General features: G+C 48.2%; 1 protein-coding gene across 1 annotated transcript; it reads right to left on the reverse strand.

The window, feature by feature from the left end:
* Positions 1–183: 183 nt before the first annotated feature.
* On the reverse strand, positions 184–27,689 carry LMNA (lamin A/C). Its single transcript, XM_044004154.1, is given in 15 exon segments — positions 184–1,341; positions 1,528–1,794; positions 2,477–2,566; positions 3,999–4,118; positions 4,233–4,340; positions 4,689–4,911; positions 5,082–5,302; positions 5,902–6,027; positions 6,245–6,415; positions 6,709–6,834; positions 9,171–9,327; positions 27,090–27,120; positions 27,123–27,207; positions 27,209–27,232; positions 27,234–27,689. Coding segments are annotated over 15 exon segments (1,989 nt in total). The 5' UTR covers positions 27,447–27,689; the 3' UTR covers positions 184–1,314.

A 27,689-nucleotide genomic window follows, 5' to 3' on the forward strand; every position in this document is an offset into this window, starting at 1 on the left:
GTTGAGTGCACTATGTTACAGGAACAAGGGGGATATTAAAGCGGACACAATGATGTAACATCTAGGGTATGTGGTAAAGGGTGTGAGCATCAGTGGCGACACGGTGGTTTTTTCCAACATGTTGTTCCCAGGATGTGAAATGTGAACCTGCCCCATCCCAACAAAGGACACCACACACACAGGGACATAAAAGTCTAGTGTATTAATTTGTTGGGGTTGGGGGGAAGGAGAAATAGGGTAGGGGAAAGCAGATGGGTTTGTGGGATTGGGGCAAGGGGCTCCTTAGTGTTTGCCAAAAGCCACCTGAAAAGCCTACTCCTCCACCCCACCCTACCTCCACACACTCCCTTTTCTTTTCGGGGGCTGGGATCCAGGTAGGTTATCTTCCCAGCTCTGCCCCCACTCTCTTCCTCTCCCTTCGTCAACCTTCAGTGACATAATGGAGCCCACCAACCATAAAAGCAGGTGGAGAGCAGAGACTCAAACTCAGCACCTCCCCTCAATTCCCCTCTCCCCTCATTCCCATCCCTTGTCTAAATAAAATGCAGGTAAAGGCACTGTAGCTGGGGGCTGAGCAGAAAGGAGGCAGCAGGAGCGACCCCCAAAGGACCAGAGAAGCCTCAACGAGGGGAATGGCCCAAGCGCCTTTTCTCCCAGTATGTTGGCCACCCCCTGGGAGAGCAAGGAAAAGACCCTTGTTCCTCATAGGACAGAAAGCGGCTGGGCAGGTGACTTCTTCCACCTGCAGATGAGGCACCATTCAAGAGGGTTCCTGGTTATATGAGGGGAGGAGGATATTGGAAACAGAAGCAGGCAGCATCAGAAAGCAAAAACTGGACTCCCTAAAAGCACCTCTCCCCCCTTGGCCCCTACAGGAAACCCTCTTTGGCTTAAAATATAGGGTTTGGGGTTTGGAGGAAGGGGCAAAGGAAGAGGGGGAAAGACCATTATCTGGAAAGAGGAGACTTTTTTTTTTCCCTTTTGTTTTTCGTTTTGTTTCTTTTTTTGTTTGTTTGTTTGTAGTTTTTTGTTGTTTTTGGGTTTTTTTTTTGGCGCTTGTGTTTTTCTTTCAGTATAAAACCACTGTAGAAAATAACTTCTCTTAGAAAAAAAACACAAAACACGGGAAGGGGGAGCAGGGAGGAGAACAAAACCATAGAAGGGTTGGGGGGTTGGTTTTTGTTTTGTTTGGGTTTTTTTTTTTTTTTGGCTTCAGACTCTCCCTCCAGGAAAAGAGGAGGGGGAGAAAATTGGCATGAAGTGGGAAGAGGGAGCAGACAGGGCTGCTGGGTTCTCCCCTCACCAGATTCCGGGTTACATGATGCTGCAGTTCTGGGGAGTCTAGAAGAGAAACAAGAAAGGGGAAAGGTGAAGACACTCCTAGGCACCTTCTCTCCCTACCCCACCCCCAATTGGGTACCTACCTCCTCTCTGGGGGTGGCTACATGAAAGCTTCCATAAAGCCCCTCCCCCAGATAACCAGGAGTATGGGGGAGGAGGGAGGAAGAAGGGAAGGAGCTGACTCACCTGGGTTCTAGGGCGTGAGTTCCCTAGGAGGAAGGATCGGGTAACCAGGTTGTCCCCAAAGCCACTGCCCCCAGTGCCTCCAACACTTCGGTAGCTTCGAGTAACAGTGACACTGGAGGCTGAGGAGGCAGAGGAGACAGAGCCACCAGCCCCGGCCCCGGCACCGCTCCCGGACTTGTCAGCTGGCTGCCCACAGGTCCCACACAACACCGTGCGAGAACGAAGGTTGTACTCGGCCGGATCCCCCGAGCCGCTGCAGTGGGCACCCTGGGGAGGGAGACAAGACTCAGGCGGGATGGGGCGAGTCTGGGATTGAGAGCAACTGGCCCCAAGTCCCTAGACTTCCAGGCATGAGGCTAAAAATAGGAAGGATCTCTGCTCCCTAAAAGACTAATGAGGCCAAGGGTGGCAGAGCATAAGGCAAACCAGGTAGGCAAAGGAAATGCCTTCAGAAGGTAAACAGTCCTCATATTAAGAAGGACCCAGAGGATAAGAGTCTGGCTTTGCCTTAGCTACTTCAGAGTGCTAAAGGGATGAGGAGCAAGGGATGAAGTAGAAGACAGAGGTATATGGATATATACAGGGGCTTCCTCTTGCTCTTATCTGCTATTCCTTGAAGCCCTAACTGAGGAAAAGCCAGATCTCACCCATTGCCTTGCCTCCCCTCCTATGGGAACACTACATGACACCAAGATGTCCTCCCCTCCCTCCCTCCCTCTCTAGGACACTCAGACACCTGAGTCCCAGGGTTTGAGGCATGAGGGAGGAGGAGAAGAAAGGCCAGGGCAGCTGTGTGAGGTTATAAAAAAAACTCTTTAATGAGAATATACTTGGCGTGGAAAGGCCCAAGGAAAGAATTGGCAGGGAGTAAGAGCACCCCTGTGGGTTGGACAGGGTGCCTAGGCTGAGGGCCACCTGTCCACTTGGCTCAGCGGCGGCTGCCACTCACGTGGTGGTGATGGAGCAGGACCTCTCCATCCTCGTCCTCATCATCATCATTGACAGTCACCGTGCGTACCAGCTTACGCATGGCCACCTCCTGGTAAAAGGAGACAGAGTGGGAATGAGGTCAAGGAAAGGGGGGAGGGGAACAGGGAGGGCATCCATCCCATGTGATTTAACATCAGGCTCACTTTGCTCTGCCCTTTGCCCTCCAAAGAATCCTTTCTTCTCTTCATAGTTGGAAATACCATCTCTTCCCTTAGGTGCCACAGCCCCCTTTGCCACTCCAGCTCCCATTGGCTCTCACCCTCCCTAAGAACCCTTTTTAATTTCAGTTTCATTCAGTATGCATTCATTAATCACCTACTGGATTATCAGTAAGAATATATGTATACTATATATAACTATATGTATAACACTAAATGTGTATATATAACTATACACACATACATATATACACACTACATATAAGTAATGGGGCACCTAGGTGGTGAAGTGAACAGAGTGCTAGGCCTGGAGTCAGGAAGACCACAAAATATAAGTAACAGCCACTGAAACTACAAAGATGAAGGGGCAGCTAGGTGTTGCAGTAGATAGAGCACTGGCCTTGGAGTCAGGAGGACCCGAGTTCAAATCCGGATTCAGATACTTAATGCTTACTAGCTGTGTAACCCTGGGCAAGTCACTTAACCCAAATTGCCTCACCAAAAAAACCCAAACAACAAAAAAACAATGAAATAAAAAAGAAACTACAAAGATGAAAAACCATATAACCCCTTCTCTCTCAAGGAGCAAGGAGCTCTGTACAAAATGTAAATAAGTACGCTAGAAGGTTGTACTGGGGCAAAGGAAGAATCTAGACAAAGTGCTCTAACAGATTTCCTGTTTCCCTACTACTCCCCCTCTCTGATCTTTTTTCCCAAATTGGATGAATTCTACTGTCCCTGCCCAATAATTCTTTCTCCAGTCTGACCTCTAGCCCTCCCACAGCAGGGAGACCCCCACCTCCCAATGCCTCATAATTCTAGTTCTTTCCCTCTGTTGTTGTTTCCTGTTGATCCCGTCCAGATCTCCTTTGTTCCCAGTTATCTGCCAGTCATTTCTCCCATTAGATTGTGAACTTTTAAATTCAAAGGCTAGCACTGCCCTTTTGTCTTTCTTTGTATTTCCAGTGATTAGGGAAGTGCCTGGCACATAGTAGGCAGCTAATAAAGGTGCCATTACTGACTTGCCAACCCTCTGAGAGGTAATCCTCTAAATGAAAACACAACAGAAAAAAGATAGGGATGGAGAGGGGAGAAGGAACACACAGTGCCAATAAAGGAGAGAAAAAATAGCCACTAGAGGGCGATCTTGTACAGCAAAAGGAGAGACTGGATGGGTGTGTGTGTGTGTGTGTGTGTGTGTGTGTGTGTGTGTGTGTGTGTGTGAGTGAAAGGGGTGCATGTGAGAGAAAGTGGTGTATGTGGGGGGGGAGTTATGCATGTGGGTGTATGTGTGAGAGAGGGGTGTGTGTGTTAGGACCTCACCTCTCCAGTGGCACTGATAAGTGCTGTGCGCAGGCTGTTTCCACAACCCCAAGAACTCTGAGCTTTCCATACCATGTCAGTGGGAGGACTATGGGTGGCTCCTGCCCCGGAGGCCCAGATCTGAAAAAGGAAAGAGGACAAAGTTCACAGCTGATCCACCCATATTCTTCATCACCCCCCCCTCCCCAGGACTTCCAAAAGAAAGCCACTCAAGTATGGAGGCGCCCCACTCACCGTCACCACCTGCCCAGCCTTGAGAGTGAATTTGGGGGGAAAGCGATAACTCAGCAAGGGCTCATCTCCATTCTGGCGCTTGATCTGCCAGTTGCCCATGGATTGGTCCTAGAAGAAAGGAAGAGGTGGGGATGGGAAGAGAAAGAGTCAGAGGAAGAGGAAGAAGGCAGAGTAAGCCAGAGGAGAAAGAAGAAAGGAAGCCAGCATCACCCACTGATTGATTCCCCACTTTCTTTCTTCCTTTACGTCTAACCTCCACTCAGAAGTATCTGACCTTAAATTCCTCCTCCATCTTCATCAGCCCTTTGAAGTCTATCCCCGTTGTTTATACATAGCAACACCCTCTCTCCAGTCCCCCAAGCTATAGGAGGTTGTATTGCAGGGAGGGCCCCTTGGAGAAGTATGCACAAAGTATCCGAGCTCCTCCCCACCCCCTTTGCCCACTTCCCCACCGACCTCATTGGACTTGTTGCGCAGTCGCACAAACTTGCCCTCTTCATCCACCTCCTCCACGGCCACTCGACCGCTGGTGCGGGCATGCTGGGAGAAGCTGCTCCGGCTCTCACCACTCTCCAGCTTCCGCTTCTTGGTGGCGCTACCCCCACTCTGGGTGTGGGATGAGTGCGATGAGGTCCGGCCCCTGCTTCGCTGAGATGTGGGGCTGGGGGACAGCCTCAGCCTGGCATAGGGGGAGGTAGATGAAGAAAGGGGGAGAGAGGAAGACTGGCACTTAAGGCAGGGACCTAAGGCTGGGAATCTTGGCCCTAAACCCACACCCAGCTCATCCTCCCCCTCACTTCTCAGTCCTCCCCAGCCGCCTGACCTCAGCTTTCCTCTTCCTGGCCTCACCTCTCCTCCTCTCCTTCCAGGAGTTTGCGGTAGGCGTGGATTTCCATGTCCAGGGCCAGTTTGATATCCAGCAGCTCCTGGTACTCGTCCAGCTGTTGCTGCATCCTTGCCCGCATCTCTGCCATCTCCCTCTCCTTCTCAGCCATCAGCCGCCGGCTTGTATCCCGCTCCCGGGCCAAAGCGTCCTCCAGATCCCGCAGCTTTGCCTCCTTGGCCGACAGCTATTTGAGGAAGAGAGATCCTTGAGGATCTAATGAGCTCTCAAGAGGGATCTGAGATGCCAATGATGAAATCCATAGATACCTAGGATCCATTACGTTCCCCTTTGTGGTAAGGGGTCAGCCTTTAGGATCTCCAGGAATTCCAGCAGATCCCAATAGCCCACTGACCTCAATACCACTTCCCTCAATGCCAGGAAATATTTCACAAGGTCTAACAATTTCAATTACATTCCACAAAACTAAATGACTCAGATAGAAAATGAACTGATACCTGCTGCTCTCAAAAAAACTGCTCAGCTGCTGCTAAAAAAAAAAAAACAAAACCCATGGTCTCCATTCAGAAGCCCCAAATGCACTCCCAGAACCCCGAGAGCTCCTAGTGTTTAGAGCCCTGTTCCCATACATGGGCTAACCTTGTCTAGCTATATCCTGTCTCTATTTGCTTGGAGGCTCCTGGAGAATTTCCCTCCTTCCTCCCCTTCCTCACTGTTTTACCTTGACAGCACCAGGGGGCAAATCTTTCCTCCCTGACATTGGTGACTCCATCACCCCCAGCCTCTCCTTTGCCATTCCTGCCATGGGGTAGGGCAGAGTAATACCTGCTTCTGGAGCTGGCTGAGCTGGGCAGAAAGGCTATCAATGCGGATGCGTGACTGCTGCAGCTCCTCATGGGCAGCCCCTACCAAGTTGCTGTTCCTCTCAGCAGACTGCCTAGCGTTGTCCAGCTGGTAGAGGAGGGGTGGAGAGAAAGTGGGAAAGGCAGTTAAGTTAGGGCTCCAGAGGCATGGTGGGACAAAGGGGAGAGAAAGCCATTGTCAGGGTGGATGGTGGACAGCTCTCATTGGCCACCCCACCCCTCCTGTGCCTAGAAGGCAGGGAACAGGCTTTGTAGAGAAGGAAGCCCATGAAAGCCCAAGGGAAGGCAGAGGGGGGTCGGGGCACCTTGGCAGAGTAGGTCTTCTCCAGCTCCTTCTTGTATTGTTCCACTTGATCCTCATGTTGAGCCCGAAGATCCTGCAGGGCATCCGCTAGCTTGTTCTCAAACTCCCGCTGCTTCCCACTGTCAATCTCCACCAAGCGAGTCTCATGGCGACGTTTGGTTTCACGAAGCTCCTAGGTAGTGGAGGGGAGCCGGGGGTGGGGGGCAGGATCAGAGTCAGGGCCAGCCAAGCATACAACCACATGAGCCCAGCTATCAGGCACTCTTCTCACACCTCAGCAGTGGCCTCACTCCAGGTGTTCCCCCTCCCCACCATCAACTCCTGCCAGCAAGCAAGGTTTCCTGGCCACTCAAGAAGCCTGCACCTTCTAAATAAACCCTAGGCTTCACCAACTGGGGGGGTCCCTGTGAACCAGGTAAGCCTTGCTACTCCCCTGCATCCCTGCAGTTCTGGACCCACCCCTACCTCGCTATAGATGTTCTTCTGGAAGTCCAGCTCCTCCTTCAGTGTCTGCAGTCTGTTCTCAGCATCCACTCTCCTCAGCATCTCATCCTGAAGTTGCTTCTTGGCCTCGCTCAGAGCTGCCTCTAGCTGTGGGGAGAGGGAGAAAGGAAGAGAGGGAAGTGTCATAAATCCTTAGTAGTTTTAGAGAGTGCCTACAACAGAGGTTCTTACTCTCTTTTGTGTCTTGGGACCCCTTCAGGAGTCTAATGAAACCTGGGGGCCTCTTCTTGTTGGTTTTTTGGGGGGGACAATGGGGATTAAGTGACTTGCCCAGGTTCACACAGCTAGTCAAGTGTCTGAGGCCGGATTTGAACTCAGGTCCTCCTGAATCCAGGGCCAGTGCTCTATCCACTGCACCATCTAGCTGCCCCCTGGGGGCCTCTTCTTAATGTTTGGGGGGTTTTTTGTGTTTTTTTTTTTTTTTTTTGGCAAGGCAATGAGGGTTAAGCGACTTGCCCAGGGTTACACAGCTAGTAAATGTCAAGTGTCTGAGGCTGGATTTGAACTCAGGTCCTCCTGAATCCAAGGCTGGTGCTTTATCCACTGTGCCACCTAGCTGCCCCCCTTAATGTTTTTAAATGCATAAAATAAAATAGAGGACTCAAAAGAAACTAATTATTTTGAAGTAATTATCCAAAAAACCTATTTCAGAACCCCTAATTTAAAATCAATTAATCAATAAACAAATAAGCACCTACTATGTTTGAAACACTGGGGATAGAAGCAATTGCTACTCAAACAGAGCTTACAATGTATTGGGGGGAGACAAGTACAGATAAACATATATGTAGCAAAAATACAACTAAATACAAGGTATCTTGGAAGGAAAGGCCTCAGCATTAGGGGGAAAACAGCATTAAAGGTGAGGAAACAGAGGCTGAGAGGACAGCAGGGCTGAAAGCCTGGTCTCCTCTACTCCCAGGCTAGTATGCTTTCTGCTGTACCACATGACCTGACTATCTCTTTCTCTTGCAAAATGGGACTTAACTCCACGTCTACCCCAAGGTCACCTAACTAGAGTTCGGGTGGTGGGGCCATGAGAAGACAGAAAGAGAAAGAGAATTCCTTTTTGGACTTTGGACTGGGTTACTTCCTTTCTTTCGTTTTTGTTTAATTAAGAAAAATTTTAAAGCAATTTTTTCAATGAATAATATTCTATTTTTTTCTCCCTTTTATTACCACCCATTAGAAGAAAAGAGAAAAAAAGGGGGAAAAATATGACAAGCATGAATAATCAAGCAAAACAAATTCCCAAACTGGCCATATCTTTAAAAAAAAAAAAAAGTCTCCTGCACCCTGAGTCTATCGGCAATCTTTCAGGAGATTCTTCCCTTCTCCTTCCTTGTAAGCACACACTAACCTCAGTAGAGGTGATTCTTCTTCTAGGGTTTAGTAAGAGTTGGAAATGAATCTGACACTAGTTAGGGCTACATCGGGCTAATCATCTGCCATCAGTCAAATCTTCGCCTCAGAAAGGAACTGTATGTCACGAGGGCAGGAAAAGACAGAGCAAGAGAACTCTGAGTCAGAAGGCAGGGCCCCAGCTTGGCCATTAACTAGCTAAGCTGAGCTTGGGTTGCTTACAGAACTTTTCTGGGCTAGTTTCCCTAGCATGTAACGTGAGGATAAAAGGAGATAATAGATAGGAAAGTGCTTTTGAAAGTAAAGCACATTATATAAATGCAAGGTGTCATTAGGACAATTACTCTGTGTGTCCCCTGCACACCATATAATTAATATTAAATAAATAGTCAACTCCCAATTATGACTTGTGTGCGCTCCTTAGAAACACACAATTCCCCTACAATGGAGACATGCAGGTCAAAGGGGGAGGAGTTTAGGGTCAGGCCTGGGCAGGATATATCCATTCCACAGAAAAATTGAAGTGATTACAGATTTTTAACTTCAATTCAACTCAAGTAATTAATGAGAGCCCCATGTGCCCCACAGAAATGTAAGACATTATTCCCTGACCTCAAAGAACTTTAGGATCTAGTGGAGACAAGATATACTTGGGTTGGTTTTTTTTTTGGGGGGGAGGGGGCAGGGCAATGAGGGTTAAGTGACTTGCCCAGGGTCACACAGCTAGTAAGTGTGAAGTGTCTGAATCCAGATTTGAACTCAGATCCTCCTGAATCTAGGGCCAGTGCTTTATCCACCACACCACCTAGCTGCCCCCAACAAGATATACTTGGAAACATTCACACCTCTTCTTCCCTTCATGATGTGACTGAGAGGTGATTATTCTTGTGTGTAGCTCAGATGGGAACCTCCTGAGGGTATGAGGTATAAAGTAAGCTTGCCAGAGCTGGAGAAAGGAGGAAGAAAGGTGGTGGGGAGTGGGGGGAGAATGAACGATATTTAGAAGGAGGAGGAAGTGTGTGGATCGTAGCTACCTGTAGAGCCTATGGAGATGGTCTTACCTTGGCCACCTGACCCCGGAGTTCATGCACCTCTCCATCCAGGGTGCGCTTCTCACTCAAGGCTGTGCTCAGAGCTGCCTCCTTGGAGTTAAGCAGTGCCTCCAGGTCCTTGAGCCGGGCCTGAGCCGACAGCAGATCCCCCTCCTTTTTGGCATTGCTGGATAGAAAAAAGAAGAGAAGGTCAAAGAAGGCACTGGACAAACCAAGGAAACTGGGATGGTCAGAGATAGAGCTACAAAGGGGAAAAGGCCAGTGTCCTGAAACATCTCAGCTCAGCTACTTATCTATTAGCTGCGTGGATGGTGGACAAATCAGCTAACCTCTATGGCCCTCAAGTTGCTCATTTTGTAAAATGAAGGACCAGAGTAGATGCCCTCAAAGGTCCCTTTCAGTTCTATCAATAACATTCCCTTTAAGACCGACAGCTGCTTCTTGCCTTTCCACTTGACACCAGCAGAGGGTGCCATTGGCTGCACCATTATTTGGTTCCTACCTAAAACAAAGAGTTAGGATACTGCCAGGGTCCCTCCCCTCCCCGCTCCACCCGCCCCGCCAACCCAAACACCAGGATGCAGCCAAGATTACCCAGGTCCCATGAAACAATCCACCTCTCTCATGACTCAGGGGCTAGGAAACGTGCCTGGGGGGTTGTAGGAGAGCCTGGGGTCCCATGATTTGAACTGATTCCCCCCTCCTTCCATTCTTCCTCTAAGAAACAGGGGTACCTTTGTTCCCCACCCTCCTACACAAGGCCTTAACTTTCTCTTCCTTAGGCCCAACCCACTTCTTTCAAACCAGCCTTCCTCACTCCCTCAACTCAACCACCCACATCGGAACCCAGCCACCACGGCTCTCAAGTTATTTCCATGTCTGTTTCCAAGAGGCTGCCACAGCAGTCAAGTCTGGGATTCCCTCCTCCCCTGCCCCTTTCCTCAATGCAGAGGGAAGAACCAAAAGGAAGAATTTGATTCTCCTGGAACTTTTGGGAAAGGGAAATCTCACTGGAATCAACATCCCAGACCTTGGAAAACAAAGCCAGAGGATTCTCCCTTTCTCTGCGCTAGGCATAGAAAGATGGCTAGATTCTCTCTCCTCTTCGTTCTTTCCCAGTTGACCACTTCTCTGGGAGCAGGGTGGGGTGAGGAGGGATGTTCCATCAGATTCATGGGAGAACTCGACCCACACTTCTTGCAAATGAGGAACCTCAGTATCTGACTCCAGATGTTGCTTCTCAGGCCAACTAGGCATATGTGGGTACTGACCTCAGCTTCCCTTAAAACTATTTCGAACCCAATTTAAAGCAAATCTAGGGACAACAGGGATCAACACATTCAGCTATCCCACCCTGGGGGCACTGGCTATTTCAGATAAATGGAGAAGTGGGTAGAAGGACTTCTTTCTTCTTATTAAAAAAAGACAACTCTTAGAATCCAGACTCAGATCAATGGATCCTAGAGAGGGAGAGGAGAAAGAGGGCCTATTGTGGTATATAAACTCTGGTCAGTAGGTGATCGCAATTTCCCTCTTTTGCTGAAAAATAGTCTCACTCTGTTCTTATGTGCATTAGGCTGCTCTGGTGTTTTGGGTTTTTGTTTGTTTTTTTTTAACCGCATTATTTGGGAGTGAGTGGACGGGTTTATCTGGAGCTTGTGGGAGTCACAGCCTCTCCTTCGCCATCTTGGCTCTGCCTCAGTATAGAAACTCTGTATATCTTTCATGGGTTTTGAAGTCCAGGAGTCTAGAATTCCAGCTGGATAGGACCTTAGAGACCATGCAGTCCAACCCTTTCATTTTCAGATGAGTAAAACTGAGGCCCTGAGAAAGATTAGTGAGTTGTCTAGGGTCATGCAGCTGAGTTAGAGGTAGGATTTGATTTCAGGTCTTTCTGACTCCAAATCCAGTGAGTGCCCTATTATCCACCTATATCACATTTGAATCATGGCTCTACTTAGGACCTGTGTGACCTTGGACAACCAAAGGAAATCTCCCTGGACTTTAATTTCCTGATTTGTAAAATGAAGGTGTTAAACTGAATCATCTTTCAAATTACTTTTAGCTCTAAATACTACCATCCTGTCTACATTGGGACACCCTTAGGATGGAGAGGGAAAGGGTTAAGAAAGAATCAGTTGGGGGCAGCCAGGTGGCGCAGTGGATAGCAAACCGGCCCTGGATTCAGGAGTGCCTGAGTTCAAATCCGACCTCAGACACTTAACAATTACTAGCTGTGTGATCCTGGGCAAGTCACTTAACCCCAATTGCCTCATCAAAAAAAAAAAAGAAAGAAAGAAAGAAAGAAAAGAATCAGTTGCTACCCCCTTCCTCCAATGCTATCTGAACTTCTTAAACTTAAGACCACAGCAGTAAATAGAAAGGGGAAAATTCAAGAGTGTGTCCCCACAAAAACCTATACTCCCTACCCGCTATGGAGAGAAGAGTCCACACTTTCATTTAGGCTTCTAGTATGAAAGCCCTAAGAATCATTTAAATTCACACTACAGCAGGACAGATGGAGGTTAGAACTTTAGTCTAGGGGAGGGCATGAGATTGGAACAGGCAGGCATATTTCTTCTTTCACCACCCAGAGAATTATAAAGATAAGAAGTCACCCTACCCTAACTAGATCTGATTGGCCCATGGAGAGGGACATGATGACCCTGGCAAGGAGGAGGTTGTCACTTCTGAGTTTTTGCCTTCTGGGTCTCTTCTGCCCATCGCTGCTATACACACCTCCTTCGCTCCCACCCCCACCCCCCACCCCAATCCAGGACAAGGTGCCTCCCTCATACAAACACTCAGCCTGTCTACAGAAGAAGTGATTTCTCCCTTCCTTATCTCAGCCAGAAAAAAGCTAAAAATAAAATCAAAATCCAGCCCTGGGTTTTGGCCGCCATCCCGTCCAGCCCCTGGCTGGGAGTACAGCTCCAACTTTCCATGACTTCAGAACTTTTCCAAAGTTGAAGCAGCTGGAGTTAAGAAGGAGGAGGAAAAGAAAAGGGGAAAACCAGCCGCAAAGTGATCGAGCAGAGGAATCTTTGTCTGACTCCAGAGCTGCAGGGGCTTGGTTTTTCCATGGGCCCTCAGGCCCAGAAGCACATAATAGACGGAATGCCCCAGATCCAGTAGGTTGGATTTAAGGTTAACCAGCAGGAAGGCCTTCCTGAGCCAGGACCCAGTAAAAACATGGCAAACTGGGAGGGAGGGAGCCATCCCCCACTCCCACACAGGTGAGCGTGAGCTGAGAAAGCTCTACCACCCTGGGCAGATGCAGGAGAGGAAAAGGGTGGATCTCAGTGGGCTGGGCTCCCCAGGGTTCCTGATGAGTCAGTCTCATTCTAAGAGGAGACATGTGGAATTTTAGAGCTAGAGATCACCTGGTGATTCTTATCACCATTGAAAAATGAGGAACTGAGGCAGAGAGGGATAATTTGTCTAGGTCATTTCTTCTTAACCCCGCCATCCATTTTCCTCCTCCTTGGTTTCCCCTTTTTGTTCTTGTTTTTGTGTGTGAGCAATTGGGGTTAAGTGACTTGCCAGGGTCACACAAGCTAGTATTAAGTGTCTGAGGTCGGATTTGAACTCAGGTCCTCCTGAATCCAGGAGCACCGGTGCTCTATCCACGGCACCACCTAGCTGCCCCACCCATTTCTCAAAAACACCTTCAGAGCAGATGAGTTATTAACACAAAAGGGAGGTTAGGGGTGAGAAATTCCCTCCAATTGGGCTAAGTAGGTAAGTCTTTCCTTAAGTCCAACTAGAATCCTTCCACTGTTGTTCCTAACCATGATAGTCCTGAGAAAAAAATGAACGAGGTGTAATTCCCTTCCCTTTTTGGTCCAGGGGGGCCTTAGTTATAGTTTGAGACAGAAAGATATTAGGGTATGGTGAGGAAGACAGACAGATCAGAGGGTCTCACCAAGTCACACCCCTCAGACTAGGGAAGCCGCTTAGGAGAGGAAGAAGAGTTGAGGCTTCTGTGGTTTCCTTAGCCAGGCTCAGGGGGTTCCCATCCCTTGGGAGGAAAGCCACCACCTCCCATGGCCACATGACTCAGAGCCTCAGAACCACAGCCAGTAACCACGAGGTGGCATCTGAGGGGTGTGGACTCCCCCCTCTCTTCAGTCCTGTCAGCCCACTGCGCTGATCTCACCATCTCAGGAGAACCTCACTTCCCAAGTTTTCTCTTTGCTCCAGGACCCAGAACCACATATCTAAACTGAATCCATCTCACTAGAAGTTACACCTGAGGAAACCGAAGGGAATTCTTCTTGTCCTTTCCTTCTGAAAAAGTTGCAGGGGAGGGGTCCTTCAAAAATAACTCATGACTGAAGGCCAGTGGAGATCGGGAGAAAACCCAAACTTCCAGGCAAGGAGATAGGTTTGAGATCGCCGTGCCTTAGTTTCCTCATCTGTAAAATTAGGGAGTTGGCACAGTGATCTGTTCGAGTTCTAAACTGTATTATCCAATGCTTGGGCTTCTGCTCAAGATGGCCGTTTGGGTGTCAGGATGTGGGCAAGTGTCCAACAGGGACAGCCAACGGGTTTGGTGGGCACATATCGACTTTTTTTATTTATGCCTGGGCAAGAGGCCTGGAAAGGGTGGGAACCAGGGGTTCCCCAGGTGACTCATCCTCATTCAGACAATACCCGGTCAAGGGAATCCTCTAGTGCCCACAGGGGAGACCCTGGTTCTACCCATGTCCTGTTCCAGACCCCCACACCCCTACCTCAGAGAAGGCACATCTACCCGCTCCCCCTTTGTCCTAGCCACCAAGATCTCAGAGCACAGTTGGGGGCATCCCTTGCTAAATCTTGATAAATCCAATTCCAAGGGAAGAGATGGGGAAGAGGGGGTGAGAGGGGGTGGGGAAAAAGAAAACTCAGGTTTAGCAGAAACCTAAGCTGGAAAATGAGTGGGTGGGTAGGAGCAAGAAGCTGGTGACCAAGAGATTTTGACTAAGGGGTAGAAAGAAGCCCATTTCAGGGGAAGGAATTGAATGCAAGGGAGGGCTAAATCGGGGGTGGGGTGGGGTATGGATCTAGAGCCTGTGTGAGGAGAGAATTCTGGGCACTGAGGCCTGAGGCCTAGCACAGGGCTGCCAGCCAGAGAAAAGGAGACGATGCGGGGGCTGCAGCTATGCTGAGAGGAGGGACTGGAGCCAGGGAAGGCTGAGGGGCCGGGCCAGGCCCAGGGCCAGCCTCTGACCCGCCCGCTGAGTCACCCAGACCCATCCTGGCTCCTACAGCCACATATGGAAACAAGGACCAGGGCTGGGTGGGGGAAGGGAAGCTATTGAAGCCTGCTGACTAGGGAGTGTGTGGTGGGGCCTGGGCTGGGAGGGAGAGGCCCCCATTTCCTCCACTAGGTTGGGGTGGGGCTGGGAAGGGGGGGTGGAGGGAGGAGAGGAGGAGTAAGGCTCCCCAGGCTGGGGCTAACAAAGAGGGAGGGCAGGGACAGACGGACAGAGGGAGGGAGGGAAGGAAGGAGGAGCTACGGAAGGGCTGTCCGTGAGCAATAGACCCAGCTATGCAGGGGAGACACACACACACACACACACACACACACACACACACACACGTTCCCAAACTAGACAGCATGAGATTTCTTAAAGACAGGGTGGGGACAGCACTGTGCCTGTCCATCCCTCCCCACCACCACACCCACACAGGGCATGTCTCAGGCCTAATTCTCCCTTCAGAACCTTTGCCCACGCTGTTCCTTCTTCCTGAAGTACCTGCCTGCCTGCCCTTCCTTCTGTTGATTGTCCCTTCCATTCCTAGTACCTATGGAACTCAGACTAATAACAGGAATCATATTTATTAGATTGTAAAAATCCTTGAGTGCAGGGACTGTCTTTTGTCTCTTTTTGTATCCCCAGCACTTAGCACACCACCTGGCATTCAGTTGGCACTTAATAAATGTGCTTCAGTCTCAGGCCTCACTGATTCCTACCACCATGGCCACCATCACCATAAGACAAGGTCAGCAGACCCGTTGTTTGAGTTCCAGTTCTGACACTTAGTAGGTGTCCGATCCCTGCCAAGTTCTTTTCCCTCGGTGGGCCTGTTTCCTTATCTGTAAAATCAGATAATGAGACTTGCAACACTTACTTCACAAGGTCAGTGTTAGGAAATTGTTCTGTAAACCCTGAAGTGCTGTATTAGCCTGGCATTACATCTTCTTTGTCATAACTGTTTGGTTATTTAGCACTTAATTATTCTGTTTCCCTGGGGTGTTTCATCTTAGTTCTTTTTTGTCCTCCACCCCCCCCCCCCAAAGTAGATGGTAATGCTTATTCAGTATAAGGACAGTATTATTTATAGCCTTGATCCCCGTCACTTATGTGCGCATATGTCACACATGTGTGTGGCACATGCGCGCGCGAGCGCACACACACACACACCTTCCCCCAACCCTACACACAAAAGGGTCACAGAGTATCATACTTGGAAGAGAACTTAACACTCCTCTAGTAGAACCACCTCTTTTTACACAAGGGAAACTGAGGTCAAGAGAGTTTAAGCACCTTGCCAAATACTTGAGGTAACAGAGACACATACAAACATGCTCCATGGGTGAGAGAAGCAGACAGAAATAGCAAGAGACTCATGGGGAGAGACAAGTGTTACACAGAAAGACAACAGTGGGAGACAGAAACACAGGAGGAGACAGTGAGGGAGGAAGAGAGAACAACAGAACCGCACACATTAGAAGAAGACAGAGACTAAGGGAGACACACACACTCATATATGTATATACAACCTCCCTCACCATGTACCATAGGAAACCTAAAGGAAGTTTCGGGGCTTATGGATTCTCTGCTCCTCAAAACAAACCACCACCTGGTTTCCTGAGTGGTCTGTGGCTCTGAAACCTCTTTCAGATGGGCAGGATGTGGAATCCGGGGACACCTGGGTCCTCTGCTCACCCCATCTGTTGCCTTCCACCTGCATTCCCTCATTCTGGGTATCAAGGACCCTTCCTCAAGTGAAGAAAAAGTCTCTGGAGAAAGGGAAGGTAGGCAGGCAGGCAGTCAGACATAGGGGTTCCAGGGTCCCAGAGGCAATATGCCATAATGGAAAGTGGGCAGCCCTTGTCAACAGATGGAAATCTGAGTCCCTGTTTGGCCAGTTACTACTTATGAGGTGGTAGACAAACCAATTCACCCTCTCTGGGACTTAGTTTCATCAGTCAACTTTGGGATTCCACTAGATGACCTCTCAAGTCCTTTCTAGATCTGACATTCCATACCATCCTCTTCCTTTTCCTAGCAAGAGGAAGTACCCATGGTATAAAGTTATAAAGGGCTCCTCCTTTCGCTGTTTCCCTATATGCATAGTGTCTCACACCACACCACACACAAATACTATCTATGCTACCTCCTAATTTCAAATACATGGAACAGTAGGTACAGACCACACCCCAGGCACCCCCCAAGAGACTTCCACAAGCATGTACTAGGTGTGGCAATCCTTCTCCACAATACACTTGGTGTGACACTCGCCCACATGCCCAAGGCATGAGGCCCTCAGATCTCCCATGCAGAGCCATCAGGGCTCCCAGCTGTTCTCCTACGCCCCTCCCCGAAGCTAGCTAGACAGATGCCAGGGAGGGGAGGTGGTTTGTGTGTTGGGGGAGGGGACAGAAAGATGACTATTTACATGTTCAGACACAACTGGAGAACAGAACTAGGGGTTGGCAGGGGGCCAAGGGCTGAGTCACAGCTGCTGGGTGTATCATCGGGCATTGTACAGAGGCTGTGGGCCAAAATGCCAAGGTCCTTCATAGGAAGCAAGTGGCAGGGGCTTCTGTGAACCCCTAGACCTCCTGACTCAACCTCCAGCTAAAAGTTTCTTCTCCTTATTCCTTACTTCCTTTTCTTCCTCATCTCATCCTTTTTCTACTCCCCTCTATCTTGGCCCAAAGTCATCCCTCTCTAGTTAGGCAAAAGGAAGTAGGGGCTAGAGAAAGAACTAATAGTATGGTGGGAGGGGAAATAACTGAGAAGGTAGTAAAGGGCAGTGATTGGATGAAGGAGGCAGCTGTCCAAGGTGTTGAGAGTGAAGGGAATCCCCTCCCCCCAAACTGCAACCTCAGCATCTCCTCTCAACTATTATTAACTCTCAATCTTCTGGTCTTGGCTAATTAACTCTACTTACCAGTAAGAGTATAGGAACCCCACCCCAGAGTTATGAAAGGAAGTAGGGGAAAATATGGGAGTTCTAGTCCCACCACATTCTAGTCCCTGGTATGGGTAAACACAGTGTTCCCTCCCTATCTGAGAAGAGTGGAAAGGGCAGGTCCCATTGCCCAGGAGCTGAGGACTCCCAGAGTAGCAGACTTCTAAGCCCCTATTCCTTTTCAGTCCCCTGGCTAGTTGAGAAAAGATCCAGTTGTCCTGTCCTCTGCACCCCCAACGTCCATCATAAGACAATATGAGTGGGGAGGAGAAGCAGTGGTCCCTTGCCTCGATCTGATTCAATCTCATTCTCTCTCTCTCTCTCTCTCTCTCTCTTCTCTCTCTCTCTCTCTCTCTCTCTCTTCTCACACACACACACACACACACACACACACAATTTCATAGAAGCACGAGGCCAGAGCATCCCCCAGACACCATTACATCCATCCTGCCAATTCTTCGAATTCTCCAAGTGCCACCTCACATGGCAGTTCCCTGGATTTTGACACAGCTCTGCCTCACCCCACCAAAAAGACCAAGACTGGGTATTTTGTTGCCAAAAAGCCCAGGAAACTAATCTCTAGCCTTCACAGGAAAGCTGGAGTTTGCCTTTTTGTTTTTTAAGTACTTATTTCCTCAGCCTTCTCTTCCCCAAACTTTAGAATCCCATGATCTCGACTTCTGTCTCTTTCCTAGCTCCCACCATGACTCAGCACTCCCACCCCTGGGATGCCAGCCAGAGTTATGCCTGGCTCCAAGAGAAGAGATCCCAGCTTCCTCTCCCAGTCAGAGACAGGGAGGTACCCCCCCTCCCTTTATGTTCCTTCCTCCCCAAGGGACTAATAAAGTCCCCAAACTACCTCATACCCTAGCCTGAGGAAAACAGAAGCCAGAAGCCAACAAACAGGACAGGAGGAAGGAAGGAATTCTGGACATTGAAAACATCACCCCCATCTTTCTGCAGGGTGACCCCAACCCTGTTGTCTATTCTATACAATCTTTTATCTGCTGTACCAACACTTCTTTTCTCTTATCCTAAGTGGAGAAAGGATTAAGATATCAGAATTCCGATCGATGCAGTAACTTTGAAACTTCAGAGCACTGGCAGCAAGCATACTTCCTCCCTGTGGCAGATAAGTGATAGACTGTAGGTGTGAAAGAGGGTATTCCTTGTCAAATATGGCAAAAGGGTTGGTTTGTTTTACTATACTGCATTTCTTCCTTGCTAGATTCATGAGGGGTAGAGGAGACATTGAGAAGAGACAGTGTTTTTAAAAGCACCACTGCTAATCAATAAAATATTTAATTTGTAAAAAAGACCAATTGCTCTTTCTTATTAGCAATTAAGTATCACTTAAGCCAATGTTGCAAAATTACTGATGAGGTAATTACTAGTCCTAGTCACTGTTCTTTTTTTGGGAGGGGGGGGTAAGCCAATTGGGGTTAAGTGACTTGCCCAGGGTCACACAGCTAGTAAGTATTAAGGGTCTGAGGCCAGATTTGAGCTCAGGTCCTCCTGAATCCAGGACTGGTGGTGCTCTATCCACTGTGCCACCTAGCTACCCCCCCCCACTGTTCTTTTAAAACCAAGGATATTGTTAATACTTTAACAACACATTTTATTGATGAATGTTACTAAGAATGCTCTTGGTTATTATATTCACGGTTAATGTAAATATTTTCATATTTATGTCATTTGGCACTTGATGGGGTTATTTCTCCATTTTGTGATTGGTTGATGATAATAGCACTTTTTGGGACCACAGACTAGCACCTGAGGTCTAAAGTGATTTGAGATCTTCAAAAAGCATTTGAGCGAGAGATTCAATGCTTAACTACTTAATAAAAAATATCAGTCACTTTCAGTATTCTTTTTTTGTTGTTGTTTGTTTGTTTTTTTGGCAGGGCAATGGGGGTTAAGTGACTTGCCCAGGGTCACACAGCTAGTAAGTGTCAAGTGTCTGAGGCTGGATTTGAACTCAGGTACTCCTGAATCCAGGGCCAGCACTTTAACCACTGCACCATCTAGCTGCCCCCACTTTCAGTATTCTATAGGACAATGGGAAGAAAACAGAAAGCAATCCTGTCTTCCTTTCATTTGGGGAGGAAGAAGAAAGAGTAAAAGAAAGAATTGTGGTTGGATAGAAAGAGCACTAGACTCAGGAGCGAATAAACTGACAAACCCTGCAACCTTGGGTAAAACATTTTCCCTCTCTGGGGCTCAGTTTCCTCATCTGTAAAATGAGATGGTTATACTAGATGATGACTAAAGTCCCTTCCAGCTCTAACATTCTTTCTGGCAGGGCACAAGGGCCACTATGAGATGAGGGCATTTGACCCAGAAGCCAGTTTCTCTCTCCAGTTGTCCCAGACAGCTGTTCTGTGCTTCAACTCCAACACTGAGGTTTATTGAATTGAGGGTAAGGGTGGGGTTAAGGAATGCTCAGACACATTGTACATTGAGGTCAGTTTTCTTACCCTACTAGGACCAGAGAGAGAAATATTTCTGACCGATTAGGAGAAATTTGAGCAACAGAAATGAGGAAAAAGTTTTCTTGTGATTCCTCTTGAAATTTAAATCCTTTACAGACTCTAGGCTGAGGCACTGGATAGGGAAGCCCAGTAACCAGGGAGATGTCTTGACCAATCCCTCTTCCCCCGCCCCTTCTCTAGTCTTTACATCAGGAGTGGGGATCAAGGATACCCTAAAGGGCTCACTTCACACCCCCACAGTCTAAAGGGGAACACAATCAGCTTTTGGTTTCTGCCAATGGGCATTGCCTCCTCCAAAGAGAGAGGGAGAAAGATGGAGCCAGAGACAGAGGCAGAGAAACATCACTTCCAAGTGAGGATTCAGGACTGGTTTTTTGGCTAGAGGCAAAAGTGGATACAGAAGAATCTGTCTATACCTCTGCCATGTATGCACATTTCTCTAGCCAACTGAATGAACCCTGTGACTTCACTGCCTCCTAACGTGTTGCTTGGCAATAAATCCTGGTCATCATGCTTGAGAGGCAGTGGAGAAGTAGAGTAGAAAGAATGATCATGGACTTGAAGAACAAGGGTCCCAAATCCCAACATCTCTAATCCTTTCTAGTTTGATGGTTCTAAGCATGTCCATTTCATCTGCCTAAGCATCCATTTCCTCATCTCTAAAATGGAGATCCTACTTATATTGAGAGTATATTATAGCGGGGGCAGCTAGGTGACGCAGTAGATAGAGCACCGACCCTGGAGTCAGGAACACTTGAGTTCTAAATCCGGCCTCAGATACTTGACACTTACTAGCTTAGCTGTGTGACCCTGCGCAAGTCGCTTAACCCCAATTGCCTCACCAAAAAAAGAAAGAAAGGTAAGAAAGAGAGTATATTGTAGTGAATGAAGGGCCAGTTTTGAGGAGTCAGGAAGACCTAGGTTTAAGTCATAGCTCTGATACATACTAATTGTGTGGCCATAGCAATTCACTTAACTTCAGTCTTTTTAAATTTTTTTTTTTTTGGTGAGGCAATTGGGGTTAAGTGACTTGCCCAGGGTCACACAGCGTAGTAAGTGTCAAGTGACTGAGGCTAGATTTGAACTCAGGTCCTCCTGACTCCAGGGCTGGTGCTCTATTATTCACTGCGCCACCTAGCTGCCCCTAATTCACTTAATTTCAAAGGGCTCTAGCATCACAGGTTATAGACCAATGGACCATCTGCATTGGGGGAGGGAGCACTGACAATTGGAGGTGATACCTAAACCAGTCCTGACTCCCCCTCCCCCCTCATCATCTCTCTGTAACTACATAGATGTATATATGATACACATATACTACCTGTCTCACAAGGTTTGTTTTAAGAAAATAACTTTGTAAAGCTAAAAGTACTATAAAAATATGAATGATTATGAGCATGGGTGGGGTATGGGTTGTAGTGCTTTTGGAGTTAAGGGGAGTAGAAGTAGGAGCACAGAGGTGGGAAAAAGTCTATCCAAGTCAAAAGGAAAAATTCAGACCCATAGCATAGCTCCAGTTCATGAGACTTCTAGCTCCTAAACCTAAAGCTTTCTTATCACTAAGTACCCGAGACAAAGATGTCATAGGGTGGTATAAAAAAGCATTGGCCTAAGATTTGGGAGACTTGGGCCCTATTTTGGTTGATGCTACATTGGCTATGGGACCTTGGATGAGCCTCTTGAGATCTTGAACTGCTGCAAAAGAGGCATAACTTCTAGGAAAAAGGAAGTGACAGTCCCATTGTACTCTTTTTTTCTTTTTTTTTTTTTTTGTTGGTGAGGCAATTGGGGTTTAAGTGACTTGCCCAGGGTCACACAGCTAGTAAGTATCAAGGGTCTGAGGTCGGATTTTGAACATCAGGTCCTCCTAAATCCAGGGCCGATGCTCTATCCACTGTGCCACCTAGCTGCCCCATTGTACTCTCTCTGGGTCATACTATATTGGGAATATTATACTCAAAACCAGGAACCATAGTTTAAGAAAGACATTGAAAACCTGGAGAGGGTCGGTTATAATATATTAGCGATCCCCTATCATGGATAGATTGAACTATATTCAAAATTCTGTGGTCAGGTGAGTCATAGGAGGGCAATGAGGATGCCGAAGGGCCTTGAGTTCTTGCCAAAAGAGTATCAGTTGAAGGAACCAACTCTGGGCTAGAGAAGAGAAAACTCAGGAGTGGATACAATAGCTGTCATCAAGTATGTCATTTTAACAGGGATTAAATTTGCTTAGTTGCTTCTACAGGGCAGAGATTGCAAAGAGCAAATGATGATGATGAGCAGCTTTTACATCATTTTTGTGATTTTTGAATTTTTTAAAAGGTTTTCAAAGTGCTTTACATACATCATCTCATTTGATTGTCATCACAACCTTGCGAGGTAGATGTTATTAGTATCCCCATTTTACAGATGCTTGTAAAAATTTGAGGTTTGATGTCAGGAAAAACTTAAGAATTAGAGATCTTCATAATTTGAATGGCCCAGATTTGGGAGGTTGTATGATCTCCTTCATTAGTGGTTTTTAAAAGGAGGATAAATGATCGCTTGTAGGCTGTGTTGTAGTGGGGATTCCCTTTTTGGCTATGGTTTGAACTAGATGGCTCTTGAGGTCCCTCCCAACTCTAAAATTCTATGATTCCAAGAAATCAACTCTAAACCTGTCTCTCCATCCGGCAAATTAGAGGATTGGACTCTATTGCTGTCTAAGGCACTTTTCCAACTTTGATAATGAATAGAATGTTAGAATCTCCTTAATGCCAGAGTTTCACCCTCCTAGTCCTCACAGGAGCTGGGAGGGTCTAGTAATTCAGGAAATCATCAAGCACGAGGACCCTGTCTGGAGGGAAGAGACTGTTCCGCTTTTAGAAGCCCAGGGTCTCCCCCTGCTAATTCAGACTTCCTCTCCCCCAGGGACCTTAATGGGGAAAGGGATGAAGGGGCTGATTTCCCACATGAAAGTTGACTTCATTTTAGCTCTGTCCCTCTCTCTTCTCATCATCTCATAACTTGGAGAGCCTTCTCGAGCTTGACTTTAACATACCTGCTTCAGAACCACTTCCCTACCTAGACTCTAGATTCTGGAATTCCTCCAAGAGGAACAACTGCAAGGTTAGGAGGCATTCCCCTCAACTTCCTATTTCTTTCTCTCAAAATAAAGGATAGGGGAAGAGGATGGTTCGAAAAGGGGTGATTTCCCCATGGAAAAGGTTGTGGAATAGTAGGACACGGAGTCATAAGAACTGAGTTCAAGTTTTATCTCAGACATGAAATGGACAATTTCAGGTAAGCATCAGTCTGACTGTGTCATTGCCCTGCTCAAGAAACTTCAGTGGTTTCCCAATTGCTCTAGGATACTATACAAACTCTCTCACTTCTTATTTGGAGCCCGTCATAATCTTCTTCCAACCCATCTTCCTAAGCTGCTTTACATTATTCTTCTTGAGCCCTCAATGGTTCAGCCAAATTGACCCTCTTGCTGTTCTCCTATACAAAATTCCATTTCCTATCTCTATCTTTGGCACAGTCCGTCTTCTGTGCCTGTAATGTTATCTCTCCTCATCCTTGTGTTTTTCTCTTGAATCCTCACTCACTCTATGGCTCAGCTCAAGTACCACCTCCCTCATAAGACCTTTCCTGATTCCCCCTCCCCTCATCCCTTACCCCCCAATTATTAGGTATTCTCCTTCCACTCTAAATTACTTTGTATTTACTATGTATGGGTTATATACATATATGTATGTATATGTAAAATTGACATTTCTGCATGTAGAATTAAGCCTACTTGAAGGCAAACACTGTTTCATTTTTTGTCTCTGTATCCTCATCACTTGGCATGGTGCGTGCACATAGTAGGAGCTTTTGGGGGGGGGCAATGAGGGTTAAGTGACCTTGCCCAGGGCCACACTGCTAGTAAGTGTCAAGTGTCTGAAGCTGGATTTGAACTCTCATCCTCCTGAATCCAGGGCCGTGATTGTTATCCACTGCGCCAGCTTTGCTGCCCATATAGGAGCTTAATAAAAAAGAACTGCATTGAGCCTTCGATTCCCTACCGGTTAGATGGGATTATCAATCCTTGTACTTCCTATCTCATAGTCAGGAAAAGCAAGTTGTGAATCTCAAAGTGCTTAGGAATGTAAGCAATCGTTCTAGGGACCACTCTTGCCAAAGTGGGAAACCTGGGCTCTTGGTTATTAGTCCCCAGACACCAAGATTCAACAGTTTATCAGTCTATATGCCTGCCCTTTCTTTGAGGTATATGTTAGCTATGCTCTCCACCACCATCCCCCTTGTAAAGCCACAGGGTGGGGATATAAATAAGGCAACAACTGTGAGTCACCAATACAGCTGTCCACCATCCCCCTTGTCTCCCCCCTAACATTTTCCTAAGCTACTGATTCTGACTATCCAAGACCTGGGACTCCTCTAACTTTGATTCTACTTTCCATAGACTCAGAGGATCAATCCTACTTGACTCAGTGGAAAAAAAAAAAGAAAGAATCTGGGAGGTGGCGGAGGTCACAGATACTTTCGGAAGGGCCTTGACTTTGCACACTTACCAATATGAAGAGTTGCTTAGACTTTGGGGTCCAGAATATGGTAAACGGGTAGGTGTTGTTGAGGCAAGGGCTGGAAAGGATCGGCCCCCTCCTGCTGTTACCTCCAAGCCTGGCCCTGAATTCTTATTAAACATTAAACCAACACTTGCTATCGTGTGTGTGTGTGTGTGTGTGGTGTGTGTGTGTGTGTGTTACGTGCGCGCGCACGCAGAGCCAAATGTTTTCTTTTAGTCCAAACATGTGCTCTGCACTCCCAAGACTTCTGTATATACAACAGGGAGGAGGAGAAGGGTGCTGTCCCCAATCCCCTACCACCCTGGGTATGTGGAAGGGGACAAAAAAGATGTGAAAGCACCTTTTATCCCAGGCACCCCAACCCAGAACCGTCAATTTCCCTTTGAAATTTACCCTTATCCCCACTGCCCCAGGGCACCCAGCCTTCTCCCGGAAGCCCAGCCCCACCCCAAGCCAGGATCTGTGGGGGAGAATGGAAGCAGCTGGCTAAATATAACACATACATTGCATACACCCCTGTCTCTTTCCCCACCTCCCCCACCCCACACTCCACTGCCCTCCCAGAACCCAAGATGGGATAGCTGCAATAGAGGGAGGAGAGTTAGACAATAGTTTCAGAATCAAAGAAAAAGAATGACCAACCTGGCTCTTTCTATTAACCCCACAGTTCTTCCGGCAGAAAATAGCAGCCTAAATCTCCTGTTCCAGAGGAACTAAAAGCAGGACTTTTACAAGACTATTAACTAATTCTTACTTATTTCTTCTTGACTCCTTCACCTTGAGAGATCACACTCAGAAAATGATTGAGATCCCTCATCTGCTATCCCTCTGGTCCCTAATTAGCTACCCTCTGCACTCTGTAAGTAATCAGATCACATGGGGGGAAAATGGGTTAAATTATTTAAGTAAGACCATGAGGAGAGTTAGTTGTTTTTCACACTTCACTAACGTGGATTCTTCCTAGGCCAGTGCAGAATAAGATTGAAAGAGAGGGAAAGGCATAGGGTGAAATTTAACAAAGGGGGTTGAGGGTGGGGGCAGGTGGGAAGGCACCAAAAAATACTCTGGGAATTCTTCAGAGAGGAATAGATGGGGGGGGGGGGGGGGAACTACTTTAGAGAAAACGACTAAGGAAAGTGTGAGGAAGGGCAGGATCCTGAATCCATAGATTCATTCACTGGAGAATCTCTAAGCACTCTTACTGGTCTCACGAAGGAGAATTCAGAAGCAAGCATTAGAGAAAGAAATGCCTTAGGACTTGTGGGAAGACCTAACCTCCCCAAAGCCATTTTTTAAAAAAGTGGGGTGGGGTGGGGTGGGGTAGAGGAGAGTAGGAGGGGCCAGGGGAGGGGCTGCAGACTTCCAACGGCTGAATTTTTTAAAAAAGTCATAATCTCCAAGCATTTTAATAAGGCAAAGATCAAACTTCAGAGAGGAAAGGGATGGACCAGATGACATAGTTGCACAAACCTGACCACAAAAAAATGAAAGTGACCAGATCAGTCAGAAAGACTGACAGGGGTCTCTGGCAGGCAATAAACAGACTCCCACTAACTGAAGATTGAATTCTCACTGAGATCAGAGGGTGCTAGGCTCGGAGGGTAAATTTCTTCCCAATCTTCCTCTGAGGTAGGACACAGGAGCAACATAGTCCATACTGGAATCTCTAGCCATGCCCCTTTCTCTCTTTATTTCTGAGCCAGAGAGGCCAAAGACTGTGGGGAACTCTGGGTGCAAAAACTTTTTTTTTAACACTCAGCCTGTGTAAAAAAAAAAATCAGGAAAGGACCCAGGCAATTGGTGGGGGTGGGGTATTAGTAAGGAGGACAGTTTATTACAAGAAAGGAGGCTCACTTAGTCCTTCCAAGAAGGGCAAGAGTGCCCATGCTCACCATTGGCTGGAGCAGGAAGTTTCCGTGCGCCCATGTCAGGGGCAAAAGGGGAATCAGCAGTCTTCTTAAGCTCCCCTCCACTCCCACAAAAAACACTGCTAGGTATCGTGCCAGGTTGGAAGCCCATGCTTGGGCTAGTATACCACGTGCACGGAGACAGCCTGGGCAAGGTAGGCGTGGAGCCAATTCATGCAAGGGTAATACTTGACAGGACCCTTTCAACCACCCCAACACCTCTAGGACTTCCTGACTGGTCAATGCCAGCTCCAGTTGGTCATTGCCCAATCTTCTCCTTGGGGCTTCTGGTACTTGGCAAAATCCCATCTGGTACTCAGCCAGTACTCGTCAGGCAGGAACCCAGGCTCCCTGACAGGAGAGTCTATTGCTATCATTCTCCAACTTGCTTCCCACACCCCCTCCAAATGCGCCCATTCCCCTACGTGCCCTACTCAGAGGCTATCCTGACCTTACATGTAATTGGCCATTCGACTCAGCCCGAGCAGCTAGGGGGGTTAGAGACCCTGGAACAGGCAAAAGAGTTCTTTCCTATAGTTCCTTCCTCTACCCTTACCTGATCTGGCCTCCCAGAAGGAAGCCCGGATGCTGGCGCTCGCTCGCTCGCTCTCTCTCTCTCTCCCCCCCCCCCGCCCCCGGCTATGCCACCTGCCTCTTCCCTGCTCTGCTCTCGGGAGCTGCAGACACCACCACCGCCACCCCACCCTCCCAACACATAGCCCTTCCCTGGGCCGTACGACGTCCTCGGAACCAGGGCCCACTCACCGGGCTTTGAGCTCCTTAAACTCCTCCCGTACTTGCTCAGCTCCAGCTGCAGGCGGGCTCGCTCCTTGGCTACCGAGTCGAGGGTCTTGCGAGCATCCCCGAGCTCGGCCTCGTAGGCGGGCCTTGATGCCGGACACCTCCCGGGCTCACCACCTCCTCAGACTCGGTGATCCGAAGGCGCAGGCCCGCGTTCTCCGTCTCCAGCGAGCGGACCCGATCGATGTAGACAGCCAGCCGGTCGTTCAGCTCCTGCAAGTCCTCCTTCTCCTGCAGCCGCGTGATCCGAGTCGGGGACAGCGGGGTGGAGCCCGCCGGTGCCCCGCTCCGGGTGGCACGCCGCTGCGACGGGGTATCCATGGCAGGCAGGGTGGCAGCGCCCTGGGGGCAGGGGGTCCCTGAAGATTAAGGACCTGAACACGGGGAAGGGAAGAGGATTTGCAGAAGTCGGGCAGCTGAGCCTCCTCTCGGAGACAGGTGCCCGGTAGGGTTCTGAGCTCGGGTATACGACCGTCCCGGAGTTCTGACTTAGCCTCTCCTGCGTAAGTAGGGCCGCCCAGTGTAGACGCGGCGCTCTTGGACAGTCTGAGTCTGAGTCACCCG

The sequence above is a fragment of the Dromiciops gliroides genome, chromosome 4, assembly GCF_019393635.1.
Source record: "Dromiciops gliroides isolate mDroGli1 chromosome 4, mDroGli1.pri, whole genome shotgun sequence".
Classification (NCBI taxonomy): domain Eukaryota; kingdom Metazoa; phylum Chordata; class Mammalia; order Microbiotheria; family Microbiotheriidae; genus Dromiciops; species Dromiciops gliroides.